Raw genomic sequence first — 24,157 nt, forward strand, 5'->3', positions numbered from 1 at the left:
CCGGGACACGCTTGATGCTAAAATCGGAGCGGTAGGAGCGGATGTCACGCTGTTGCGCCAGGACCTCCGGAATGCGGTGGGTCGGATCACCGAGGCCGAATCCCGGATCACGGTGACCGAAACGGACATTGGCGCCCTAAAGAAGCGGTTGGCGGAGGTGGAGGGAGTCCAGAAGACGTTGGCGGCCCGCGTGGAGGATGCCGAGGGGCGCGCACGGAGGAACAACCTCCGCTTTATTGGCTTTCCGGAGCGGTGCGAGAAGGACGACATGGAGAGGTTCTTGACCCGGTGGCTGGAGAGCTGGCTCCCCGAAGGGGTGCTGTCCACGTGCTTTGTTATCGAGAGGGCGCACAGGGCCCTAACCCAGCGGCCTCCGGAGGGTGAGCGTCCCAGGCCAGTCATAGCCCGGCTGTTGAACTATCATGACCGCGATATCATCCTGCGGGAGGCGAGGACCAAAGGCTCGCTCACCTTTGAAAATCGTACCATCATGATCTTTCCTGACTACACGAAGATGGTGCAGCAGCAGAGACAATCCTTTGTGGCCGCCAAAGCCAAGTTGAGGGGCTTGAAGCTCCAATACTCTCTCCTATACCCAGCCCGTCTACGAGTGGTGCACCAGTCCAGGACACATTTCTTTGATTCGCCCGAGGAGGTTTTCCGTTGGACCGACGAGGCGGTGCAGCTCCGGCCGCATGCCCAGCCGGGTCTGAATCCGGGCGGGTCCCAGAGGTCATCGCCGGAGCGGACGAACCGCCAGAACCGGAAGGGTCGACACCGGAGGTCCCGATCTCGGAAGCGGTCGGCCTCCGCCAGTGCATCGCAGACAGGTGGTGCGAGGGACTCGGAACACTCTGATGCCGGCAGTTGAACTTTGATGGGACTGGGCCTTGTTGCTGAGTTGCCCTTCATCGGCTGGTGAGACTGTTCTATTTTGACTTCCCTATACCAGTCTGTTCCCGTTTGCGGACTCCTATCACTTTTAGTGGGAGCGCAGTGGGGCTCGGGAGGCACCTTTTGTGGGCCTCTGACCCTCACGGTTGTGAGTGTTGGGGGGGGGGGTGGTGTGTGTGTGTTGATTGGGGTGTTGGGATCCATTGGTATGGCGGGCCCTGGGTTCTCTGTTCTGGACCCGGGTCTCTCCATGCCGCGACAGATACTTCAATGTTCTCTGAGGTATTGGGGTGGGGGGAGCGGGGCTAGGGGGGATGTTCTTTTGTTGCTAATGGTTGGGGGGGTTTGGGTCTGGGGGGGGTTGCTGAGTGTTGGGGTTGGAAGGGTGGGACCACACGTGCCTATGACTGTTGATTTTGTGGCTTTGTGGGGTGCGCCGGGGTGGTGTGGAGGGCCGGGGGCTGGTCACTGTGTTGATTATGGCTGATTGTACGACTATGTCTCCTCAAAAGACCCTGCGTGTTGTGACATGGAATGTGAGAGGAATTCTAGATAAAATCAAGCGAGGGGCTGTGCTACGATGGGGGAAGAGGGAGATGGTGGACGTGCTGCTGCTTCAGGAGACCCACATGCTGGGTTCCAAGGCTCTTAGCCTCCAGAGGTTCGGTTTTCATCAAGTGTACCATGCGGGTTTCACGAGGGGCTCGCGGGGGGTGGCTATCCTGGTGCACCGCAGGGTGGCTTACGTGCATGAAAAGCAATGGATTGACCCTCAGGGCCGATATGTCTTCATCAAGGGCCTGCTGGGTATCGAACAGGTGGTGTTTGGTAGTGTGTACGCCCCCCCCCCCTCTCCAATGGGCCCTGTCTGAGCGGCTGTTTGCGCTGTGGGACGAGATTCTGGAGGTGCTGACCATGGTGGGAGGTGACTGGAATGAGGTTATGGATGTAGGCCTGGATCGTCGGAGGCGGGTGCCTGTTGTGGTGGATCCCCCCCCCGCTGCTGCTCCCACCAGATTGCGTGCAACTGTGAGTGGCCTGGGATGGGTTGATGTGTGGCGGCATTTTCGCCCTGCTGCGCGTGAATTCACATTTGTGTCGGCGGTGCATGGGTCCTTTTCGAGGCTTGACTATCTGTTTGTGCCGGGTGCCTGTCTGAGTCGAGTCAGTGATGCTGTGATACTCCCCAGGGGCCTGTCTGATCACTCCCCGGTCCTAGCTACCGTGACCCTCCCTTCCAAACGACAGCCGTTTAGATGGCGGATGTCGTCCTGGCAGCTGCAACGGCCCGAGTACGTGCATCACCTGCGCGAGGCGATTGATCACTATTGGCGCGAGAATCTAGTGGGTGATGTGGATGCAATGGTGGTGTGGGAGGCGCTGAAACCCACATTGCGGGGTATTGACATTGCTTGGTGCGTGGCTGCTCGGCGGAAGCATCGGGAGGCCATTGTGACCGCTGCCGCCCGTGTAGAGGAGCTGGAGCAGCGTGGTAGTCTCGGGGGCGACGAAGGCATGGTGTGGCGGCTCCTGCAGGCCCAACAGTCGTACGCCTCCGTCCTATACGATGAAGCCCGGCAGGCGTGGCTCGCCACGCGCAGCAGGGTGTACCAGTGGGGCGACAAGTCCTGTACTATGCTGCATAGGTTGTGTCAGGCGACCTTCCAGCCTCTTGTGTTGCCGGGTCTTACGGCGGAGGACGGCTCAATTATGACCGACCCAGCCTTACTGGCGGCTAGCTTTGCCCGCTATTACGAGACGCAGTACGCCCCTTGTGACCACTTGGAAGTGGGTGGGATCTCCGCATATCTTGATGACCTGCTACCACGGGCCGTTCCTGATGAGACCAGGACCGCCCTGGACGCCCCGCTCACGGCTGAGGAACTCGGGGAGGCCCTTGGTCAACTGAATACCGGGAAGGCGCCCGGCCCGAGCGGATACCCGAGCGAATTCTATAAAAAGTTTCACGTCCAGCTGGGGCCCCATTATCGGCGCGCCCTGGAGGCGGCGCGGGCTCGGGGGGAGCTGCCGCCGGACTGGTGCCACGCCGAGATCGTGGTCTTCTTAAAGCCGGGCAGGGAGCCGGACAGGCACGACTCTTACCGGCCAATTTCCCTGTTAAACATCGAGGCCAAGATTCTGGCTAAGGCCTTAGCGAACCGCCTATTGCCCCACATTACTGACCTGGTCCACCCCGACCAGGCTGGATTCATGCCTGGGAGGGCCACCCGGCATAACATCCGACGGGCGCAGGCGGCAGTGGATGCTATGGGTGCTAGAGACGAGCAGGCGGCACTCTTCTTGGCGGATATGGACAGAGCCTTTGATTCTGTGAGTTGGGTATACCTGTTCGCCCTCTTAGCCCGCCTCAACCTGGGGCCGGTTTTCCTGTCCTATGTCAGTCTTCTCTACACAAACGTGACGGCCTCGGTCCGAGTGGCCGGAGCTACCTCTGGGCGCTTCCATATAGGTCGAGGTACTCGGCAGGGCTGCCCTCTGTCCCCGTATCTGTTTGCCCTTGCCATGGAGCCCCTGGCGTCGCGGGTACGAGTGGATGCCCAGCTGTGTGGCTTTGTCTGGAATGAGGACCTGGCGGATAAGATTGCGCTGTATGCAGATGACGTCCTCTTCTTTCTCACCGACCTACGGCTCTCGGGTCCCCGGGTCCTGGAGATTATGGGTGCGTTTGGCGAGGCCTCGGGTCTTCGTCTTAACCTTAATAAATCGACCCTGTGGGTGCTGGGTGGCGGAGTGATTGCTGACCCCTGGGCTGCGGAGTTGCGAATGGTGACGGATGGCCTGAAATATTTGGGCGTTTTCCTATCGGAGTCGCGGGTCGTGGCCTGGGCGCGTGGAGTCCTGCCGGTGTGGGAGCGGGTACAGGCTGATGTCAAAACTTGGTCCAGGATGCCGCTCACTATCTTTGGAAGATCGGCCATCTTCAAGATGGTGGCGCTTCCGCGTCTCCTATACCAGCTCCAGAATTTCCCATACCCCATCGGCCTGGAGTGGTTCCGTCAGGTTAACTCAGTGTTGGGTCGCTTCCTGTGGGATGGGGGTGCGGCCAGGGTGGCATTGAGGACGTGTTTTCTGTCCACATACTGTGGCGGCCTGGCCACCTCGGACCTCCTCTCCTACTACCAGGCTTCCCAGCTACTTGTTCTTAATGAGTGGTGGTATGGCGATAGAGGTGACCCGGCCTACGCCCTGGAACGATCGCTCATGGGTGATCGCACGCTCCACACCATTCTATATTCGGCTCGCCTGCGTCGTGGGTTACCTTCGGTCACAAGGGTGGTCTTTGCTGTGTGGCGACAATCCTTGCGCCGCATGGGATGGTGGGGCAGGTTGACGGCTGAGACGCCGCTTTGGCATAATGGTCTGCTCCCGGAGCTGGCGGCCTTGACCGGCTTTGAGGGTTGGGAAGCCATAGGGGTTACGCAACTGGGTCAGGTCATGTCCGGCACCACCCTCAAGTCCTTCGAGGAGCTCCGCACGGAATTCCAAATGCCTCAGTCCCAATTCTTCCGCTACCTCCAGCTGCGACATGCCCTCACCCCGAGCATCGCCGGCCTCGACTCCTTGCCAGAGTTTAGCCCGGTTGAGGCTAAAGTGTTTATGGGAGACTTGGGAGACAGAAAGGTCTACAGGATATACCAGACGCTTATTATCCACTGCTCCTCCACCCTGCACTCTCTTCGGGAGGCATGGGAAGTGGACGTGGGCCCCCTCGATGAAGACGATTGGAGGGAGGCGCTGGAGTCCCCACGTGGAACCGCCATTGCTGTCCGGCTCCGGCTCATTCAATTCAAATACCTGCATCGAGCTTACTATACGCGTGAACGACTGTGGAAAGCTGGTTTGATTGCATCCCCGGAATGCTTGCGCTGTGGGTCGGTGCCTGGGTCCCTAATGCATACTGTGTGGACGTGTGGCCGGCTGACTGGATTCTGGAGGGGTGTGTGGAGTTGCCTGGCTGAGGTGCTGGGCTGGGACCTTCCTCGTACCCACCGGTTGGGCCTACTGCACATCATGGAAGGGGTTGGGGGTAACATATATAAGCGCCACTTGTTGCTATTAGGGCTGGTCGTGGCTAAGCGGGACCTGGACCGGGCATGGAAAGCAGTGAGGGCCCCCCCCTGTCTGCATGGAAGGCTGGGCTGGATTACTTCATGGGTCTGGAGAGGCCGATCTTTGAAGCGCGGGGCTGCCCTCGCAAGCACTACAAAATTTGGAAGCGTTGGGCTGACTACCGTGGTCTATCCCTGGACCCCCCGGCGGAGCGAGAGGAGGACATTTGACCACAGTGACACTATTGGCCCGAAGCGGCGTCGCCCTGGTGGCGCTACACCTACTTACTTTTCTTTATTGCTTTCTATGCACGTGTGGTAGGGGGGGGTTGGGGGGTGTCCGGGGTTGGGGGGGTGGAGTTGTGGGATAGGGTGGGTCGCTGGGGAGCTTCTATACTGAGCCTATTTTTTGTGTCTGCTCCATCATTTGCTGCCTATGTAATTGCTGTTTTGATATTGTCGTGGTGTTCTTCGGTTGTGGAGGTGCCACATTCTTAATGCTCATTTGCTCAATAAAATTGGTTGTGAAAAAAAAAAAAAAAATGTCCTGAAAAAATGTATATATTTTTTTAAAGGCAAACCTGAATCTTATTACCATAGCCAACTATAACATCACTTTAATCTTCGTTCCCCCCCCTAAAATATATATATATATATATATATATATATATATATATATATATATATATATATATATATATATATATATATATATATATATATATATATATAATGAAAAAAACAAGGTTCAAGCTTAGTTATAGTTGGGAATTGTTTTTTTATTTTCTATAGAAACCATACGTTTATTATACAACCAAGTTATATTTATACTTTACATTTTTTTTATTGCGCACCACCTTTAAATTAAAATACCTTACCACTCTACCATCCACTGTGTTCTCTCAAATGATGTGAATTGCAATGTCATAAGTGTTATAAATGTTCTGATTTCAGATGGTATAAGTGATGTAATATGAAAGGGTATAAGTTGTACATTGAGAAGGTGTGAGTTAATAGTAATGTAATGTGGCTACAGAGTTCACTACAGTAAATGGAGTTGCATGTGTTATAATAATTTAAAGATGGTGTGTAAGTGTTGTAGAGTGTAGTGTCGTGGAATGGAGCGCAGTGGAGTGACGTAGAGTTGAGTAAAGTGTCATAAAGTGGAGTGGCGTGTCGTTCAGTGGCGTGATGTGGCATAGAGGGAAGGCGGAGTGTAGGGGCATAGAAAGTTTTAGAGGGGAGCGATGTAGAATGAAGTGTCATAGAGTGGGGTAAAGTATTGTGTAGTAAAAGGCAGTCATGTTGTTTTTACCACACTTTGGCTGTGTTCTAGGTTAGGGCCTTAGAACACAGCCAAAGTATTAGGTTTTATAGTTTTCTGTACCTATTACCACTTTATTAAAGTGGTAATAGATAGGGAAATGTATTTATATTTTTCTATGTATTTAAAAACAAAATAGTGTTCCGCACTAGTACCTAGAATGTACAGCTGTAGTTACAACACAAGAAAAAACATCCCAAAATTAAAAAAATACACTATAGTACACAATATTAGTGAAATATAGTGAAGTTCAGTCTATTTTAAATTTTTTCAACAGATGTACTTTTTTATTTTCACTTTAAGCTTTACAGTAATTTGGAGGTATTACTGCGGTCCTCCGTACGGTTTAAAAAAAAATATGTAAAAAATAAATGAAAGTACGATGTATTTGTGAAATACAGTGTAGTACAGTGTAATCTTTTTACATATTAAATTTTGTTTTGATATTTTTTTAGCTCTGCGCTGTTTACAAGGTAGTACTGTGGTGCTTGATAACTTTTTTAAAAAAAATCTAGAAATCTGTGATTTATTATCCTTTCCTATTACCACTTTATTAGTATGGTAATAGGGATGGGAAAATATAAAACATACTGTTTGCCTACATCTAAGGTCTTAACAGAAAACACAGTCAAAGTGTTGGTAAAACAATAAGGCTGCCTATTACTTATGTAAAGTCAGCCATTACCCAATAATATACTACCTTGTCATTGGCATGTACCATGGTAATTTTGCGGTATTTTGTGAAATTTACTAGCCTGCGCTATCACCATATCTTAATGGCTTATAACTTTTTCAAAAGTTACCCTACTTACCTCTGCAGCCAAAAAGGTTCAACTGCAGACCATAAAATATATTCCTGCCAAATTTCATTAAAATCAGACTATCCATTTGCACTCTACTCTAGAGTGCAAAGTCTATGGAAAATGCATTGGTGGAAAAACATGTTTTTGGACCCTCCATTTTTTCTTTGCACTCCTTTGACGACTCTCTGCCAATATACAAAATACGTATTTAATGTAAAATTGATAATTTCAAAACTCAATAAATGTGAAAGATTTTGTAATAGGAGGCTAAAAATTAAGTTGGTATACTTAGCTTGATTTTTTTTTTGAGAGCTGCAAAAGAACAGCAATCGGAATCTAGTATGGATGATTAGTAGCTTCAATTGCTTCATCTTTCACAAACAAAAACTAGTTTTGAAAAACTCTAACTTTCCCATTAAAATTGTGAGTTTATAAAATTGTTAGTGAATTAAATTATTTAATAATTTAAGTACTTGTTTGATGTAAGCTTATTTCTGCATTTTTTGTATTGTTTTGTGGTTCGCATTGTAGATATTGCTTTGGCTAGGGCCCCCAGCTTCAAGTAGTGATTCAGTGTAGGCCCTCAGATGTCAAAAGGTGAAAAACATCTGTAAGAAGGTCTTCTGGTAAATTTATGTTTCTTATCAATGTTGTCTTCTTTCCTTCTATTAGGCAAAATCCGGAACCTTTTAGTCGAGGGAACGATTGATTCACTTACCAGATTAGTCCTGGTGAATGCAATCTACTTCAAAGGAAACTGGGCAGACCCGTTCAAGAAAGATAATACTCAGGAAATGCCTTTCAGAATTAACAAGGTAAGCGGTGCATCGAAAATGTCACACTTTATTGAACATGTATGCTGTAATCGTGCTCCGAGTGGTGGTCTGCTCTTGGAGGATACAGTAATTCTCAGTGCTGCTAATTTTCAGTACAGTTCCTATCTCCGACTCCAACAACAGACATGTCCGCGTTGTAAACAATAGGGGTTGCTATTTTTCACCTCTGTGGTCATGAACTCAGAAGGATGGTATACTAAAAGGTGAGCTAACTATTAGGGTGGCAGCTGTGTTTATAAAATCTTGGCTGAGCTCAATACATTCACAGATGTCCAAGCCAGCTTTCTCCAATTCTGGCTTCACCCCACTCCGTTCCAGCCCCACGTTGCAGTTGAGACTGACCTGCCCGCCCCGTGGCTGCTCCCCACTGCTTTGTTTGCTCCAGCGAGGCTTCCGCGCGCTGAAGTCTATACGGTCGAGACCCTGTGCTGGGCTTGTGAGGGGCTCCGGAAATTTTCAGATTTGGACATGCTCTCTGCGGCTGCGATGCCAATTGCTCACCACCCGGATTTTCCTCCTCTTCAATCTTCGGGGATGGCGAAACACGCCTCTCGTCTAGGGCTCTCCACCATGTCTGATCTCTACCCTGAGAACACATTCTACACACCTGCTGCTGGCTCTGGCCCCCTGGACACTTTGCTTTACTATCCGCTCCGGGTGGTTTGTAAGAAGCTTCACTCCTCTTTCCCCCAGCCTCTCCCTTTGATGGCTACTCTAAATGTCCTTTACACATACTCCCCCCCCCCCCAAGAAATTGGTCACTAAAATGTATGCTTCCACCCTGGCGGCTTCTTCCATCTCTACTAACAGGGGCTCGCGTGGTGTGGGAGGAGGACCTCGGTATCGAAATTTACCAGACCGACTGGCTGTATTGCTGCACTCAGATCAAGCGCCTTTCCCCCAACTATCCTCTGCGCCTTATCTATTTTAAGTATCTACACAGGCTCTTTCGGACCCCTGTACAATTACACAAGATGGGACTCATTGCCAGTGACAGGTGCCTGCGCTGCTCCACGCCCGCGGCTGACTTCTCCCACCTCGCCTGGCTATTCCCCAAGGTCTCCGCTTACTGGCGTGAGGTATGCACTGTCATTTCTGAGATTACCTCCGCTCCCTTCCAATCTGACCCTCTGCTCTGCCTTTTAGGCTTCATCAAATTCTGTCCAAATGCCTGCCGCAAACTGATTGCTATGTTGTTAGTATTTGTGCGGCGCAGGGTTTCCATGTGCTGGGGCAGCCGGCCCGCGCTGAATGTGGCCCTTTGGATAGAAGATGCTTCCCGTTGTCAGACCCTTCTGTCCGAATTCTGGGACCTTATGCCTGCCAGATCCAGTCCATTGGATATTTGGGGACCACTGATCTCCCGAGTCACACTTCCCAGCACCCGGCGACCTCTCCCACGCTCCCCGCAGGCACTCTGCCCGTGGCGGCTGCTGGTGAAGGTCAATGAGTCTCCTCCCCTCTGCTCCCTAACTTCCTCCGACTCTACTTGTCCCCCACTGTGCTGTGCAAGACTCTTTTCTCCCCATTGGTTTTGGTGTCTCCCCGATCTCTTTCATTGATATTGCTTTTCTTTTCTTATTAGCTGTATATGCATGTGGTAATTTCTGATCTTTTAATTGTATCGCAGTGCACATTATTTCGTTATGGTGCTAAACTGTAATTTTGTTGTCTCATCCTCAATACCTCGATTAAGGTTTTTGAAAATCCCCCCCCCAAAAAAAAATATATATATATATATATATATATATATATATATATATATATATATATATATATATATATATATATATATATATATATATTCACTGAAAAAACCATAGGTTATAGACCATATATAGTTAGGAATTAGCATTTACAAAACCTTGAAAATTCACTGAAAAAACCATAGGTTATACACCATATATAGTTAGGAATTAGCATTTACAAAACCTTGAAAATTCACTGAAAAAACCATAGGTTATACACCATATATAGTTAGGAATTAGCATTTAAAAAACCTTATTTTACTCACACAAAACCAATGAAATTCCATATATAGTTAGTTGTACTAACTATATATCGCGCACCCGCAATCCACTGCTGATCATGTCACATATTACATCATTCATGACATGGTCAGTGACATCACTGATGACATCACTGATGACATCTCAAATGACATCACTGATGACATCACTGATGACATCTCAAATGACATCACTGATGACAACATCCAGTGACTGTGTATTTCTGTAAAGTTAAAATATGTCTTACATATTGAAGAATGAGTGGATGTAGAAGTGTCTGGATGAAGGATTTAGTAGGTGCATGACTGACTGTATGAGTGAGTGGTTAAATGTGTCTCACTGAGTGCATGGGTTAGTGACTGAACTGTCTTAATTTGTGCATCATTATGTTTGTTATTCTGTAAACTGCTGCATGTGTTGATCAGTAGCTATATGAGTAAGTATATGGGTTATTGATTGGTTGCTCAAGTATTTGTATGGGAGACTGAGTGTGTGTGTGGGTGGCTGGGAGGTGTATGACTCTGTGCATAGATGTGTGAGCAGTTGATGCACTAGATGTATGGGTTCAAAAGTGCATGTGGAAACAGCTGTATGGGTGGTTGACTGTGTGCATGAGTGCATTGGTGAGTGAATGGATATCTCAGTGCTACATGTCAAAGTAAGTACATATGTAAAACACAGTACATGTGAGAGTTGGCATATATAAATAACTGTGCATAAGAGCCAGTGAATGTGTGAGTGGCTGTATGGATGATTGTGAACTTGTATCAGGGATTGTAAAAGAGAGTAAATATGTGTTAGTATATGTTTGAATAAGTAAGGTGTGTATAACTGTATAGTTGAGGAAATGGAGGTGTGATTGATTCTTTGCATGACTGACTAGGTGTGTAAGTAACTCCATGGATGAGTGACAGTCTGTGAGTGTCTGTTTACACTAAGTGTATCTAAGGTTATATTAGAGTCTGAAGAGGTTCATCGTATTATCACATGAATGATGTCATCAGTGATGTGATCAGTAATGTCAAATGAGATGTCATCAGTGATGTCATCAGTGATGTCATTTGAGATGTCATCAGTGATGTCATCAGTGATGTCACTGACCATGTCATGAATGATGTAATATGTGACATGATCAGCAGTGGATTGCGGGTGCGCGATATATAGTTAGTACAACTAACTATATATGGAATTTCATTGGTTTTGTGTGAGTAAAATAAGGTTTTTTAAATGCTAATTCCTAACTATATATGGTGTATAACCTATGGTTTTTTCAGTGAATTTTCAAGGTTTTGTAAATGCTAATTCCTAACTATATATGGTCTATAACCTATGGTTTTTTCAGTGAATTTCATTGGTTTTTTAAAAGCTAATATCTATAGCTGTAAAATGTATTCTTCTTTAAATCCAAAAATATATTTTATATATTTATTAATAATTTTTTTTAAATATTTTTTTTGTTTCGCTCCCGGTCCGCGAACCGGGAAGCTTTCCGTTAGCTCAAATTGATGCCCCGACCCGGTCCGCGAACCGGTAAGATATCAACATAGTGACGGTATCGCGTTGCCGCGTAATGCGTCTTATGACGTACTGCGTTAGCGCACCCGGAAGTGCCCCGGGGCGCGGACCGAGGCGCGAAACGCAGCTCCCCGGAAGCGATCCACGGCGCGTCGCGAAAGCGCGACGTATCGCGTTGCCGCGTAATGCGTCTTGTGACGTACCGCGTTAGCGCACCCGGAAGTGTCCCAGGGCGCGGACCGAGGCGCGAAGCGCAGCGACCCGGAAGCTAACCGGGGCGCGTTCCGCAGCGCGTAACATGAGCGTGAGAGGTCATGTGACTTGTTAATAAAACTTTTCATTGGTTCATTTCACTTTTGGTTTCATAATGATGTAAGGCTAGGTCAGTTGACCTAAAAATAACACTTTTCATTGGTTGAGAAGTATTTTTTTTTTCCCAAATGATGAAAACCCCTCCTTCTTTCCTCACTCTGACTTTCATCATTGTGAGAGGAAGACCTTTACTACTATATGAGAAATGGCTTCATTGGTAGCTTCAGCTGGTGCACCCCCACCACCACCTCCACCTCCTCATGGGAAGAGAGGACCACCTCCCCAGGTCATGACCAACACTGAGGAGGAAGAGGAAGAAATGGATGAAGAGGAGGGAGAAGAACCACAGTTCTTAGAAGAGTTGCCCTGGGTTTCCAGAAAGACAGCCAGTTTCATCTGGCAGTTTTATTCGATCCCTCCTGGCCAAAAAAAAGTCAATGCGAGGTATGTCACCTGCCTCATATGCAAAGAACAATTATCCAGAGGGACGGACAAGAAATATAGTTACGGAAATCATACAATGCACAGGCACATGACAAGGAAGCATCCACTCAATTACAGCCGGGCGGAAATAAGGGATTTGCAGGACAATCCAAGATCAACTCCTGTGGCCAGACCAAGAATACCAATTTCATTAACACCAGAAGAGGCACGGGAAACTGTGCCAAATATACAAGAAAATTTTGGCCACATGATACACTCTTGTATGCACTGTCGTGCGTTGTTAGCGTGTGGCAATATGAGCATAAATGCAATCAACCTGGCGTATGAACACCATAATTGCCCTAACCGCCCCCAGTAAATTTTTTTTTGCTCCTGTTGAGCACTTTTCAATGCCTGTTTTTTGTTGTTTCCCCCCCCCAAAAAAAACCAAAAAAAATATAAAATCGTTCAAAAAATACAAAAAAAACAAAAAATAAAAAAAAAATATAAAACAACAAAAATATAAAAAAAAAAGTTCTTTTCAGAACTACCTTCCCTTTCAAAAAAAATTGCTAGAATGTTTAGCACTCTGGCAAGCTCTATTTCTTTTGGTTCGCTCCCCGGTTAGCTTCCCGGTACGCGGACCGGGAGCTAACCAAAAAAACTTAAAAAAAAAAAAAAAGAGTAAGTATAAGGAAAGTAAACAGAGAGTGATGTTAAAAGAAAGACAGCTATAGGGAGTAAAGAAGAGATACTGTTTAATAGATCTATTTACCGAAGAAAAGACGGAAGAGGGTATAATTGTGAAAAACAAAATAGATAACGAAGTGAAAGAAAAAAAAAAGAGAGTATAACATTAACAAAGAAGAGTTTCTTGGAGAATGTGAGTGAATGTTCAAAATAAGATTAAAACATGAGGAATAACAGAGAGAAAAAATAGAAAACTAAAAATAACAGAAAAAGATTAATTGAAACAGCAAAGAAATGTAAGTAACATAGAGCCATATCATCAACATAGGCAATAAAAGTTTTGCAGCTTTTATTGGCAGAAATGTGTCGCTAAAGCTGCTTTTGCGGCAGAAAACTGCCGCTAAAACCACTTTTGCACCAGTTTTCTGCCAATAAAAAGAGCAATAATTTTATTGGCTGTGTTCATAATATGCCCCTTAGTGTGCTTCAACTACACAGAGAAAGCATTATGAACAAGTAGTGATAGAGTGATCAGTCAAAGACACTAAGAGTAATAGAGACGGAGTGAGTGAACAAGAGTGAGGAACTATGAGAAGAGAGGGACTGAGAAAAAGAGTGGAAGGAGTTGAGTAAGTAGGTAATAGAGAAAGGAATGAGGGAAGTAGCAAAGGCAGGAAACTGAGGGTTAAAGAAATGAAGCAGTGGAACTAATAGTAGGTGAATGTGATAGAAATGTAACGAAAAGAGTACAAAGCATTTACCTTATAATTGTCGTTAAATTACTCACTTTTTGTTTTTATACTTTAAATCTGTGAAAGAGAGAACAAACATTTCAAAAATATTAAAACATGTATTTAAAAATTACAAAAGACAAGGGAAAAGATTGAAGGACAAACAGTTTTTCAACAACTTTGACACTTACAGAAGCTTCTGCTTCTCCAGGCCCCCTACACAGTCCTAAAGATATACATTTTAAACTAACAGTATCTTGATGCAGATGAAGTGAGGCCTATCTTAAAACATGGTGCATCTTTTGCATTGCTGTTGTCTCAGAAAAGTGTCGCAAGACACTAAAATTTTAAATAATTGCTTCAGGATGCCAATAAGATGTGTCCTATCCAGAGGTTTGTTTGAGGTGAGGCCTACTCAGGGTTGCAGATGAAATTTCGAGTTGTTGAAGAGAATAGAGGACATAATACATGTGAAGGTCTACCAATGAAGTGAGTCATGTCCACTGCACTCTTGAACAAAGTCCAAACCTCCTATGTTTCCCTGGACAGACCTAAACTTGATCTGCACAATGTGATTCGTAATGATAGGAAACACAGGTGATGTAATTGAAATACGTGCAATTTATTTTGCTCATTTCACAATCACAACACTTGTGTTTCCTTTGCTTAGGTATCTCATTGTGCAGATGTAGTCTAGCATATGAAAGAATACGCAGAAGTGCAGCACTGCATGCAACAACTTTGACACTTACAGAAGCCTCACCTTCTCCATGCCTCCTACACAGTTCTACATATACATCATAAATGCAAACAGTACAGAATTAATTATACATGTTAAATGGTTTATTTTTGCTGTTCTCAGAATGTATCAAAATTCACTAAAAACAGTGACTTGAAGGTATTCATCATATAACAGCGGGGAAAAAAAAACACAATCAAAATGATTGTGTTTAAAAAACCCATACAACATAAGAAATCAGAATTCAGAACTCCTTAAAGTTAACTTACTTTCCATGACGTCAAAGGATGTCCTATGAACAGCTTACACTCTTTTGTGCTGTTATTACTTTCAGCCCGCCACTTTCTGAAAGAAAATCTCCATCGTTTTTAAAAACATGTTACATGCAATAAATGACTTCTTGCTCTCTACCACAAGTTTCCACAAGGCCAAATCTTGTCAGACCCATTTATAACTCTTGGATTTCTTGTAAGCCAATCCCGTCATTTGGCATTTCCGCAACTTTCAGAATTAAAATGTTGAAGATCATTTTCACAATCCTGGAATAGTAATATCTTCCCCTTCTTGCTCAGTCATGTTCTACATTTCCTATGACACTGATACTGCTTACTATGAAGCAGACTTACACTAACTCTATGACTACTACAATTATTTAATTCTCTACATCACTTTCAATCACAAAGCAATGTAAAACAGTAGACAGCGTTGCAGACTTACATTCCCTCTACTCTGTTTTGATTGGCTACTTCAATTAGCTTATAAAAAGAAATAGTTTTTCTGAATTCATTCAAAGTGCACTTATTTCTCCATGACGTCCAGTCTTATGGTTAGAAGTTATGTCTCTGAACTACACTTATCCTCAAGGCCAAATTGTGTAGGAGCCATTAGAACTTCTTGAAATTCCACAGAGCACATCCCGAGATTATTTCCCTAAAATTTTGGTTTTAAAAACACCAGGTAAGAGTTTTTAAGGTCATACGGCAATTTGTTTTTGAAAATTAAAACAGAATCGTTGCAGAATGACCAGCCATTTCTAGACTTTAAATAAGCTGTGTAATGTCCTGTTGTTATTGAAGGGCCGTCATGATATATAATTGCTGCAGTTACAAAAGTCCTTCCTGATATTGACAACTGCGAAGCTACAACATTTTTAATTAAAGTTGTCAATTTTGTTCCATCAGGCCTACATCGTTGGAACATTAAAATGACATACTGGCCATATGTTCGTATAAATAATGTGGACATCATTTCAGATTTACATTGGCTACACTCCATGTTGTGATCAGCTGCTTTTACGAGCTTATTAAAGGAGACTGATTTACTGTCTGGCAAAGTTAAATATATAAATCTTTCTGAGTCTACACTAGTAGTACTTGATACCATACAGTTCTCGCAGTCATGCTGCCATTGATAAGAAAGCCCAAACAGCTGATCTACATCTACACCTTCAGCATGCAATACATCAAGCATATACATTAAAAACTCCTGACCATCTTGCTGAATATTTTGAGAGAATTGTGTTTGGCCTGAACATCTGTCTAACAGATTTCGAATTTCAGACACACTTTCTATGTTTCTTCTATCAGTGCTACATTTCCCTAACACAGAATTTAACAAACTGCAAAATCTTTGATCAGAATTGACCACAATCTCTTTTACATTTTCTAGAGAAAAAAAAACATTAACCACTACATTAGCATAGCAGTTGACACCAGAACTGTTTTCAAATTGAAAACCAACAACATCTTCAACAGAATCCTTTTTGTTTCTGCTTGTAATTTTAGGTTCATCGACTTTTCGTCTTTTTGCTACAACCTCCCCAGTATTGGTCACATTTCTTCGTTTCCGGCCTACCACACGTTTCTCAAACAAAGGATACTGAGGCAAATGTGGCGCATACTCTCTTCTTAACCTATTGTATTCCTTAACACAATCTAGATCCGCACAAATGTTTGTGACATCACACTCAATCAAGTACAATCCCGATAAAGTTCTAACTCGTGACAATGCCACATATGCCATACCCTCCTTGAACACAGAACTGCCAATATTCACCAATGCACAGTCTACACTTAAACCTTGCGATTTATGGATTGTCACCGCATATGCCAAGCAAACAGGAAACTGCTTACGGCGAACATATAAGTCTTTTACAAGCAAAAATCTAGCAGAGCAACGACCAATTAGCTGTACTTCCTCAATGCCATCAAATTTAATTTTTAAAAATTCAATTCCATCTCTATTTCTGTATTTCACAAAATCAACAACATTACCCATTGATCCATTTACCAGACCTCTTTCAACATGTAAATTCCTTCTTAAAATTATACGGCAGTTTAAGCACACATTCAGAGTCTTTTCAAAACCTGCAGTTTTAGATATACTCTTCTCTAATGAATCCAATTTTGTTTTCAGATTCTCAGACAAAATAATTGTTGATCCCATATGCTCTACTCTGTCAATAGCTTCCAGTTTCACAATCTCTTGCTTTTCTAAATGCAACATTTTGTTGTTAAATTTGGCACATTCTGCAAGAGTTGGCATCAAACATATTCCAGATTTCTTCTCATTAATTTTCTGAAAAATATTCTCAGGCACAACATCTTGTTCTGGATATAAATTTGACAGTAATCGTGCATGTAAAGCTTCTTTCCCATGCTCGGTCACTTTTCCAATTCTAACATCTTGTAGAATAGTCTTGTAAACTTCATCCTTCGCCTGACGCATATTTTCATGCAGTTCAGCATAATTGAAGTTTAACCATATATTGACGTTGCCAATGCTGCCTAGGCACTTCCTGGTATCTTCATGTGTGAGCATTTTGAACACAGGTTGCCCTTTCACTGGTGTCAGCTGCAGAAGATCTCCGAAAACAATGATGTGTTTGCCACCAAATAACACATCATACTCTGTTTTGAGAACTTCTTGCATTCTCAAATGCACAAAGGCAAGCATGACATTGGAAACCATGCTTACTTCGTCAATGATAAGAAGTTTCATTTTCCTCAAGATTCTTGAAACTTCAAAACAAGCATCTCCAGATAGCTTGTGATATTGTAATTTGTTGTCATGCTCCACTGGCAGCATCAGTAAACGATGTAAAGTAATCCCTTTAATATTATGTGCTGCCAGTCCAGTTGGAGCAGTGACAACACAAGACAGCGATGACTCTGTCCTTTCCTGCAAATAGCATGAAATTGCTTTAATGAGGAAACTTTTTCCAGTTCCCGCTTCTCCACTCACGTACAGTCGGACAGGCTTCAACGACATACATGAGCACTCTTTCTTATCATGACTTAATCCATGATCAATTTGCATGGTAACTTCGTCATATATTTTCCTCTGCTCAACGTTGAGTTGTCTTTCCAACTCTTCTAAGTTAACCGCATCCTCTTGAGCATGTGCCATGGCTCTTTCCACTTCATTCATAGCAGTGGCAGCTTCATTTTCAATAACAGGTCCTCCTAGTGGATCCTGACTCAATGAAGCAGAACTCTGACTGTCCTGAGAACTGTCTCTGGCAATCTCGGCTGCAATCGTTGCTTCCTGCTCAATTTCCGCATTCAACATTTCTACATATTTGGGAAAAGCAGGACATTCTATGGTCTCCTTGGCGGCATTGAAAGAGTCTTCGTAACAGAGAAAATCTCCAAGCAGTTCCTCTTCTGCACGCCAAGGCTTGAAAAGTTGCAAAAGTGCTAAATAGAAAAACTCCTTTTTTTCAGGAGATTCGCCACTCAATTTTCGATGGTTTACCAAGTGGCATTTTCTTTGCTTGACCAGACATCCCTCACTTCCTATTACAGCATACACTCCTTTCTCAGTATCTTCTTTGATGTTCCTCTTGAATATGTAATTTTGAAGAACCTCATACAGACAAACATTCTCGAGGTGAATGCTTCGATTTGGATAATATGTATCCAACATGTTGGTCTTCAAAATGTCGGTACTGTTTGGCTCCTTTTCCGCCAAATACTCAATTTCCCGGACAGGTTTGAGAACTCGATTACGCGTTGCAGCAAGACCAAGACTCGCCCAAACGATACTCCTGGACTTGGCATAGAGACTTGCTGAAGACAACCGGTCAGAACATTCGTACGCTCCGATTTCTCGATGCGACAACATCTTCAGACTGAAACTGTACAACTTCTTGCTGAGGCTCTTTTCATGGGAAATGTCCTCCCACATATCCTTCAATTCTGTCTTCTCTTTTTTGGTGATGTAAGACGTCACATACCGAGCCACAGCCATACAGTTATCAGCCACAAACTGTATATCCATGTTAGCATTCCACATGGACAAAATCACCGGGTTGTAGTCATTGATGTACTTGGACTCTTCGTTCCTCTTCAAATTGTATGTGTTTTTAGGTGATTTCTTCATGACATTGTGTCGCAGCGAAGACATCAAACTGTTTACTCTTCCTTTAGAAATCACCGGTCGTGGAAAGCCGAAACGACATTTGGTGTAGAACTTGTCCTTGTTTCGGAATTTACGACGGCAGTACTTTCCACATCGATGGCTTTGGAAACGCAGAACTTTTTCTCTTAGGCTTTTCTTCTCCTTTGCGTTTGGAACAGCACACGTAGAATACTGTTGGATGAAACTCATCACTGAGTCTTCTGGATCCGTTCCAAATTTAGGTGCATCCTTGATCCACAGCAACATATGTATATGAGGAGCACCTCTTGCTTGGTACTCCTTTCTCCAGAAGAAATCCAACACCTCTCCAAGAGGTGGATTCTTCTTATTCATGATGAAAGACATCATAGCTTCAAATCTATGATTGAAGTACCTACATACATTGACTGGATCCAAAGAGCACAGTTCTCCGGGTGTCTTGAATTCGATGTTATCTACGTTAGCATTTGCCTCTCGTAGAAATTCAAGTAAGTCTTCCCAGCCATACTCGGCACAGCTCAGAGTGAGGAACCATGTGGGAGTACCTAAGTTCCTCAGCATACATTTTAAATCACCATGACGACGGTACCAGTACTCATTAGTACCACGCTGACACGCCATGAGATTAATCAGGTGAGAATCCAAAATACTATCTTGGACATTGACTTTATCCATAAAGTCACTTGCCGAGATGTTTTGCATGTGTATACCACTTTTCAAGATGTGGTTCACTGCATATGACAGTCCAGACAGATCGCTTTCAAACAGGAGATGAAACAAATAAGGAATGCATTGTCGAAACCTAGCATCTCCTGCATACAATCGCAAAGTCCGGTATTCAGAAGCAGGAATTTGATGAGGTCGCTCATCATATCTTCCTCCCTGACCTGTTGGAAAAAGCTGTGGGAAACACCGAGCTTCCAAACTTTCCTCCCAAACACTAATGGGACTCCCTTTGGCTTGTTTCATTTGAAACAACTCAATAGCATTCCCCATGACTTCCTTGGAATGCAAAGGATGAACACTATAATGTTCATATATTTCTTCACTAGTAGAGGGTTCTACTTTCTCAATTTGACCAGCACACAAATCGCTATCCTCTTCCTCACTTACGCAACATATACATTCTTATAGTATTTATTATTTTTTTTCAAATACAATGTTGCCTTTTTAACTTTCCTAACATCTACTAAATCTTGCCATATTTTCTTATTCTTTGTCGGAACCCCATTAACTAAGATAACCAGAGGTTCCTCTTCCACTTTTTCTACTCCAATTGTGTTAATGTTTTTCTTCAAATCTAGAGGCAAATAAACAACTCTTCCCTTTAATCCTCTCTGTAAATCTGATGGAGGCAATTTCCCTGTCTTTGGCTCCATTCTTACAATAGCCTGAAAGGGATGGATACTTTGAATCAAAATAGATTCATAAGTATTTAAATCCTTCAAATCAGAAGGAATCTCAACCAATTCCAGATTATTATGAACTGCTCTAGCAGGCCTCTGGTTTTGATTTAATTTGCAACAACAATAAGTACACACACGTTGATCGAATCCCAAATCAAAACAATTTTCTACCATCAAGTATGTTGCAAAATCCTTCCATTCACTATTATTTTCCCTTTCACTTTTTGCATATAAATCCACTAACTTAGTCTGATTCTTATAATAAGTGCGTCGACAACACACACAAGTAAAATTAGGCCTCTCACTTGATTTCACCTGAAACGTCGCAATTTCCCTCTGGAAATTATCTCTACTGGAAACCTGTACACTATCTTCCACATTACCCTCTTCTTCTGGGTCAATTTCAACATTCTCCTCTTTACTTCCAAAGTAACAAAACTCAATTTCTTCACATATGTTCTTCACATCTATTTCAGAACCATGCAAAAGAGCAGCGCATAATTGTTTAAGCATAATTGCTGGACTCTTAGCATAATACAACATTCTAACTAATTTCCTCACTTTATTATGATGCACTGCTAGCATCCTGAAATGATGAAAAACACTCTGGCATACTCTCCTGGAAAGACAAGCCAGTGAATGACCATGCAAACCTGTCACTTCTCTCACTCTGCAAGGATCTAATTCTTGCAACAACCTTATTTTCTGCTTCAAACTTTTCTTATTAAATGACCGTACAAAATCACAAAGCAAATTGATGGAATCCTGTCGCACACTACAAATACTACTACACTTCCAGGTGTACACAGGACCCTTAGCACGTCTTCCTAAAACCTCATTACCTAACACCTCTTCTGTCTCTGTCACAAGTTTTTCTTTTTCAACTGGACAACCATCTTTCACTTCATAAGCACGACCACTGGTGTCAACTGCATGCACCAAATCATTATCCTGGAAATAACTCTCCTCATTAAAAAATGCCTCACAGCTTGAACTATGCATCCATTCTCCAGAAAAAACTTCACAAAAATTACTACGATTAACTATTCTCTTCCATCTACTATTTCTTTTGAAATCATAAATTGCCTTGTTTAGCTTCCTAATTCTATTGATTATCAAAATAAATAACTTACGTTTAATTTCAAATGCCTGATCAATAACTTTCTCAACTTTTTTTTTTCTCTTATAAAAAACCAGTTTCTGTTGACCTTTCTTAATATTTTTTAACAAATTGCCAATTATCCTGTTGCGGAACATTCGTTTACGAATGTCCCTAAACTGTTGTTTCCTTCTACTTTCATACATATAGTTATCTCTTGCTCTAGCAGTAACATTTTTGATTGGCCTTTCCTTTCCATTTGAATTGTTTCTCTTTTTATGGACAAACATTTTCTGTAGTAATATTTTTTTTACTACACATATTTCTTATGAAATATTTTGTGCTCTTACCCGGTGCTTTCTTCGTGACTTGACAAATCTTTTTGTTAGAGGACTGCTGCTTATTTTGTTTCACCTGCTGTCTTTGACGTTTTGCAGCCTTTCTCTGTCTCTCTATTGTTGGCATGGTGAAATCTTGAAATGATCTGCAGTTGAATCTGTGGTAAAATATAATAAAAAATGTTATTAACCATTATTACCAAACAGTAAATCAATAACAGTGATCAAAAACTTAACACACTACTTGACATTTTAAATAGAAGATTTTTTAGTCCTTGACAAATTTACAATACAGAAATAGCAGAAAAGAAATGACATTTATATTTGTTACCTGTGCTATTTTATATGTGAATCTGATCTAATTTTATGAGCATATTTTAATATTTTATTGAAGACACTACACATAACCTGTTTTTGAAGGTGTCTTTATTTTTAAATTAAACGGTTTACATTTTTACTTTTTATTAATTATAAATTTAAAAAATAAATGTTTATATTTCCATAGGCTCAAGCAGGTCAGCTTCCCACCCTATGTCATATAATTCGGACAAATCTGCATCCTCATCACGCTCTTCTTCATCCTCAGGATTTAAATCATCCAATGGATCAACATCCACTGATGTTTCAATTACAAGTTCAATGATGAGGTCAAAATCAACTGATTGCAGATTGTCGCTCATGTTGATGTTGTCTTTATCTTTAAAGAAAGATAACCACAATGAGATGTTGCAGAGTAAGAGACAAATCTCAGAGATTATAATAGTAAAATTGTTTAACAAGAGTAATATTTTGCAGCTATTATTTAGCCATGTCCAGCAATGCTGAGCAGGTGAAGACTGTCTAATTTTTCAGTGAACAGGACTCATCTCTTCTTAACCTTGGATAAGCCTCACCGACTCTGTGTGTCCTGCACATACTTAAATGTAAAGGGGCAGATTTATGTTAAATGGCACATCCCCAGGCATGCACCAGTTAACGTGCACCGCTGCTCTGCCACCCATGGTGTGCCGTATTTACAATCAGATAGGAGAAAGCTGCGTCAAAACCCTGCGCCTGCTTTAAGCAGGCATAGGTCTTGACGCAACATTGTGGAGATGGGGCACCCCTGAGCCTTGCTTGAGCTGCATCGCACTTGCGATACAACTCCAGCAATCACTACCTTTACAGCACAGATACATCACGCATCTGTGCCATTTTTGCCCCATGATGCCCCGCATTGTAAATGCAGCACACCATGGGTGGCGGAACAGCGGCGCAGGATGACTGACACATCCCTGGTGATGCACCAGTCATCATAAATCTATCCCTAAGCTTCTTATCTTGTTACAGATGAACCGCCATATGTACCATCAAACTATTTTGCATTTCCTAAATAGCGAATTTTAAGGAATAAATAGCAATTCTTTACCATTCCTAATTTGCAACGAGCAAATTGCTAATTGCAAGTTACCCATTCATTTCCATGGGCTAGGAGGCTCATAGGAATGAAGGTTTAATTTGCGATTAGCAATTTGCTCATCACAAATTAGGAATTTTTCCAAGGGTGCAGGGGTGTCTCAAGAACACCCTGCTGCACCCCTGAAAAAGAAATTTGGGGGCATATGGCACACATACATGCCCTAAGGGCATGTGTTGGCGTCATATGGGACCTTTTGTTTTTTTGAAAAAAAGCTTTTTGAAAAGAATTCACAAATTACCACCAATTTACCACAATAGTTTCCAAATCCTTAATGTCATTTTTTACATATTTTTTGTTTGATATATTGCATTTAAGTAATCGCAAAATTTGCAAATCCTTCAGTGCAATCGCAAAATAAGGAATAGCAAATTTTGCTACTCCTTAGTTTGCATCAAACTTGTTTGATACATACCATTTGTCTAATTAACATTCGCAAAGGCCGAAATTCGCAGAATTTTGATCTTTGCGAATGCTAATTAGCTTGATACATATGGCCCCAAGTGAGGCCTGTCTTGCAACATGGTGCATCTTTTGCATCACTGCTGCATTGGTTTCATGTGGTACGTTTTTTTTACACCATGACATATCTGCCTAAATGCATCAATTTGTAATTTTGTCGCCTCATAGCAAATCTTTTGCACCGCCGCTGCATCATAAAAGTGACGCACAGTGGCGCAAAAGAGGCATACACCTATCATAAATCTGTCCCTAGCATTTTAAATGATTAATCCAGGATGACGATAAGGTGTGGCCTACCCAAAGGTTTGTTTAAGGTGAGGCCTACTCAGGATTGCAGATTAAAGTTACGCTTGATGAAGAATACAGAGGAGATAATACATGTAAAGGCCTACCAATGAAGTAAGTAATGTGCACTTTATTTCGCCAGTCATCATAAATGTATCCCTAAGCTTCTTATCTTGTTACAGATGAACCACCATATGTACCATCAAACTATTTTGCATTTCCTAAATAGCGAATTTTAAGGAATAAATAGCAATTCTTTACCATTCCTAATTTGCAATGAGCAAATTGCTAATTGCAAATTACCCATTCATTTCCATGGGCTAGGAGGCTCATAGGAATGAAGGTTTAATTTGCGATTAGCAAT

General features: G+C 43.0%; 1 protein-coding gene across 1 annotated transcript in view; it reads left to right on the top strand.

The window, feature by feature from the left end:
• The window catches only part of LOC144829159 (leukocyte elastase inhibitor-like), a 415,450-nt gene that overhangs the window by 243,507 nt on the left and 147,786 nt on the right, over window positions 1–24,157 (top strand). Inside the window, exon 8 of the mRNA XM_078688016.1 lies at window positions 7,764–7,906. Within this exon, the coding sequence (XP_078544142.1) occupies window positions 7,764–7,906 (143 nt within the window). The remainder of the gene's footprint in view (window positions 1–7,763; window positions 7,907–24,157) is intronic.

The sequence above is a fragment of the Lissotriton helveticus genome, chromosome 4_1 (genome assembly GCF_964261635.1).
Source record: "Lissotriton helveticus chromosome 4_1, aLisHel1.1, whole genome shotgun sequence".
Taxonomy (NCBI): Eukaryota; Metazoa; Chordata; class Amphibia; order Caudata; family Salamandridae; genus Lissotriton; species Lissotriton helveticus.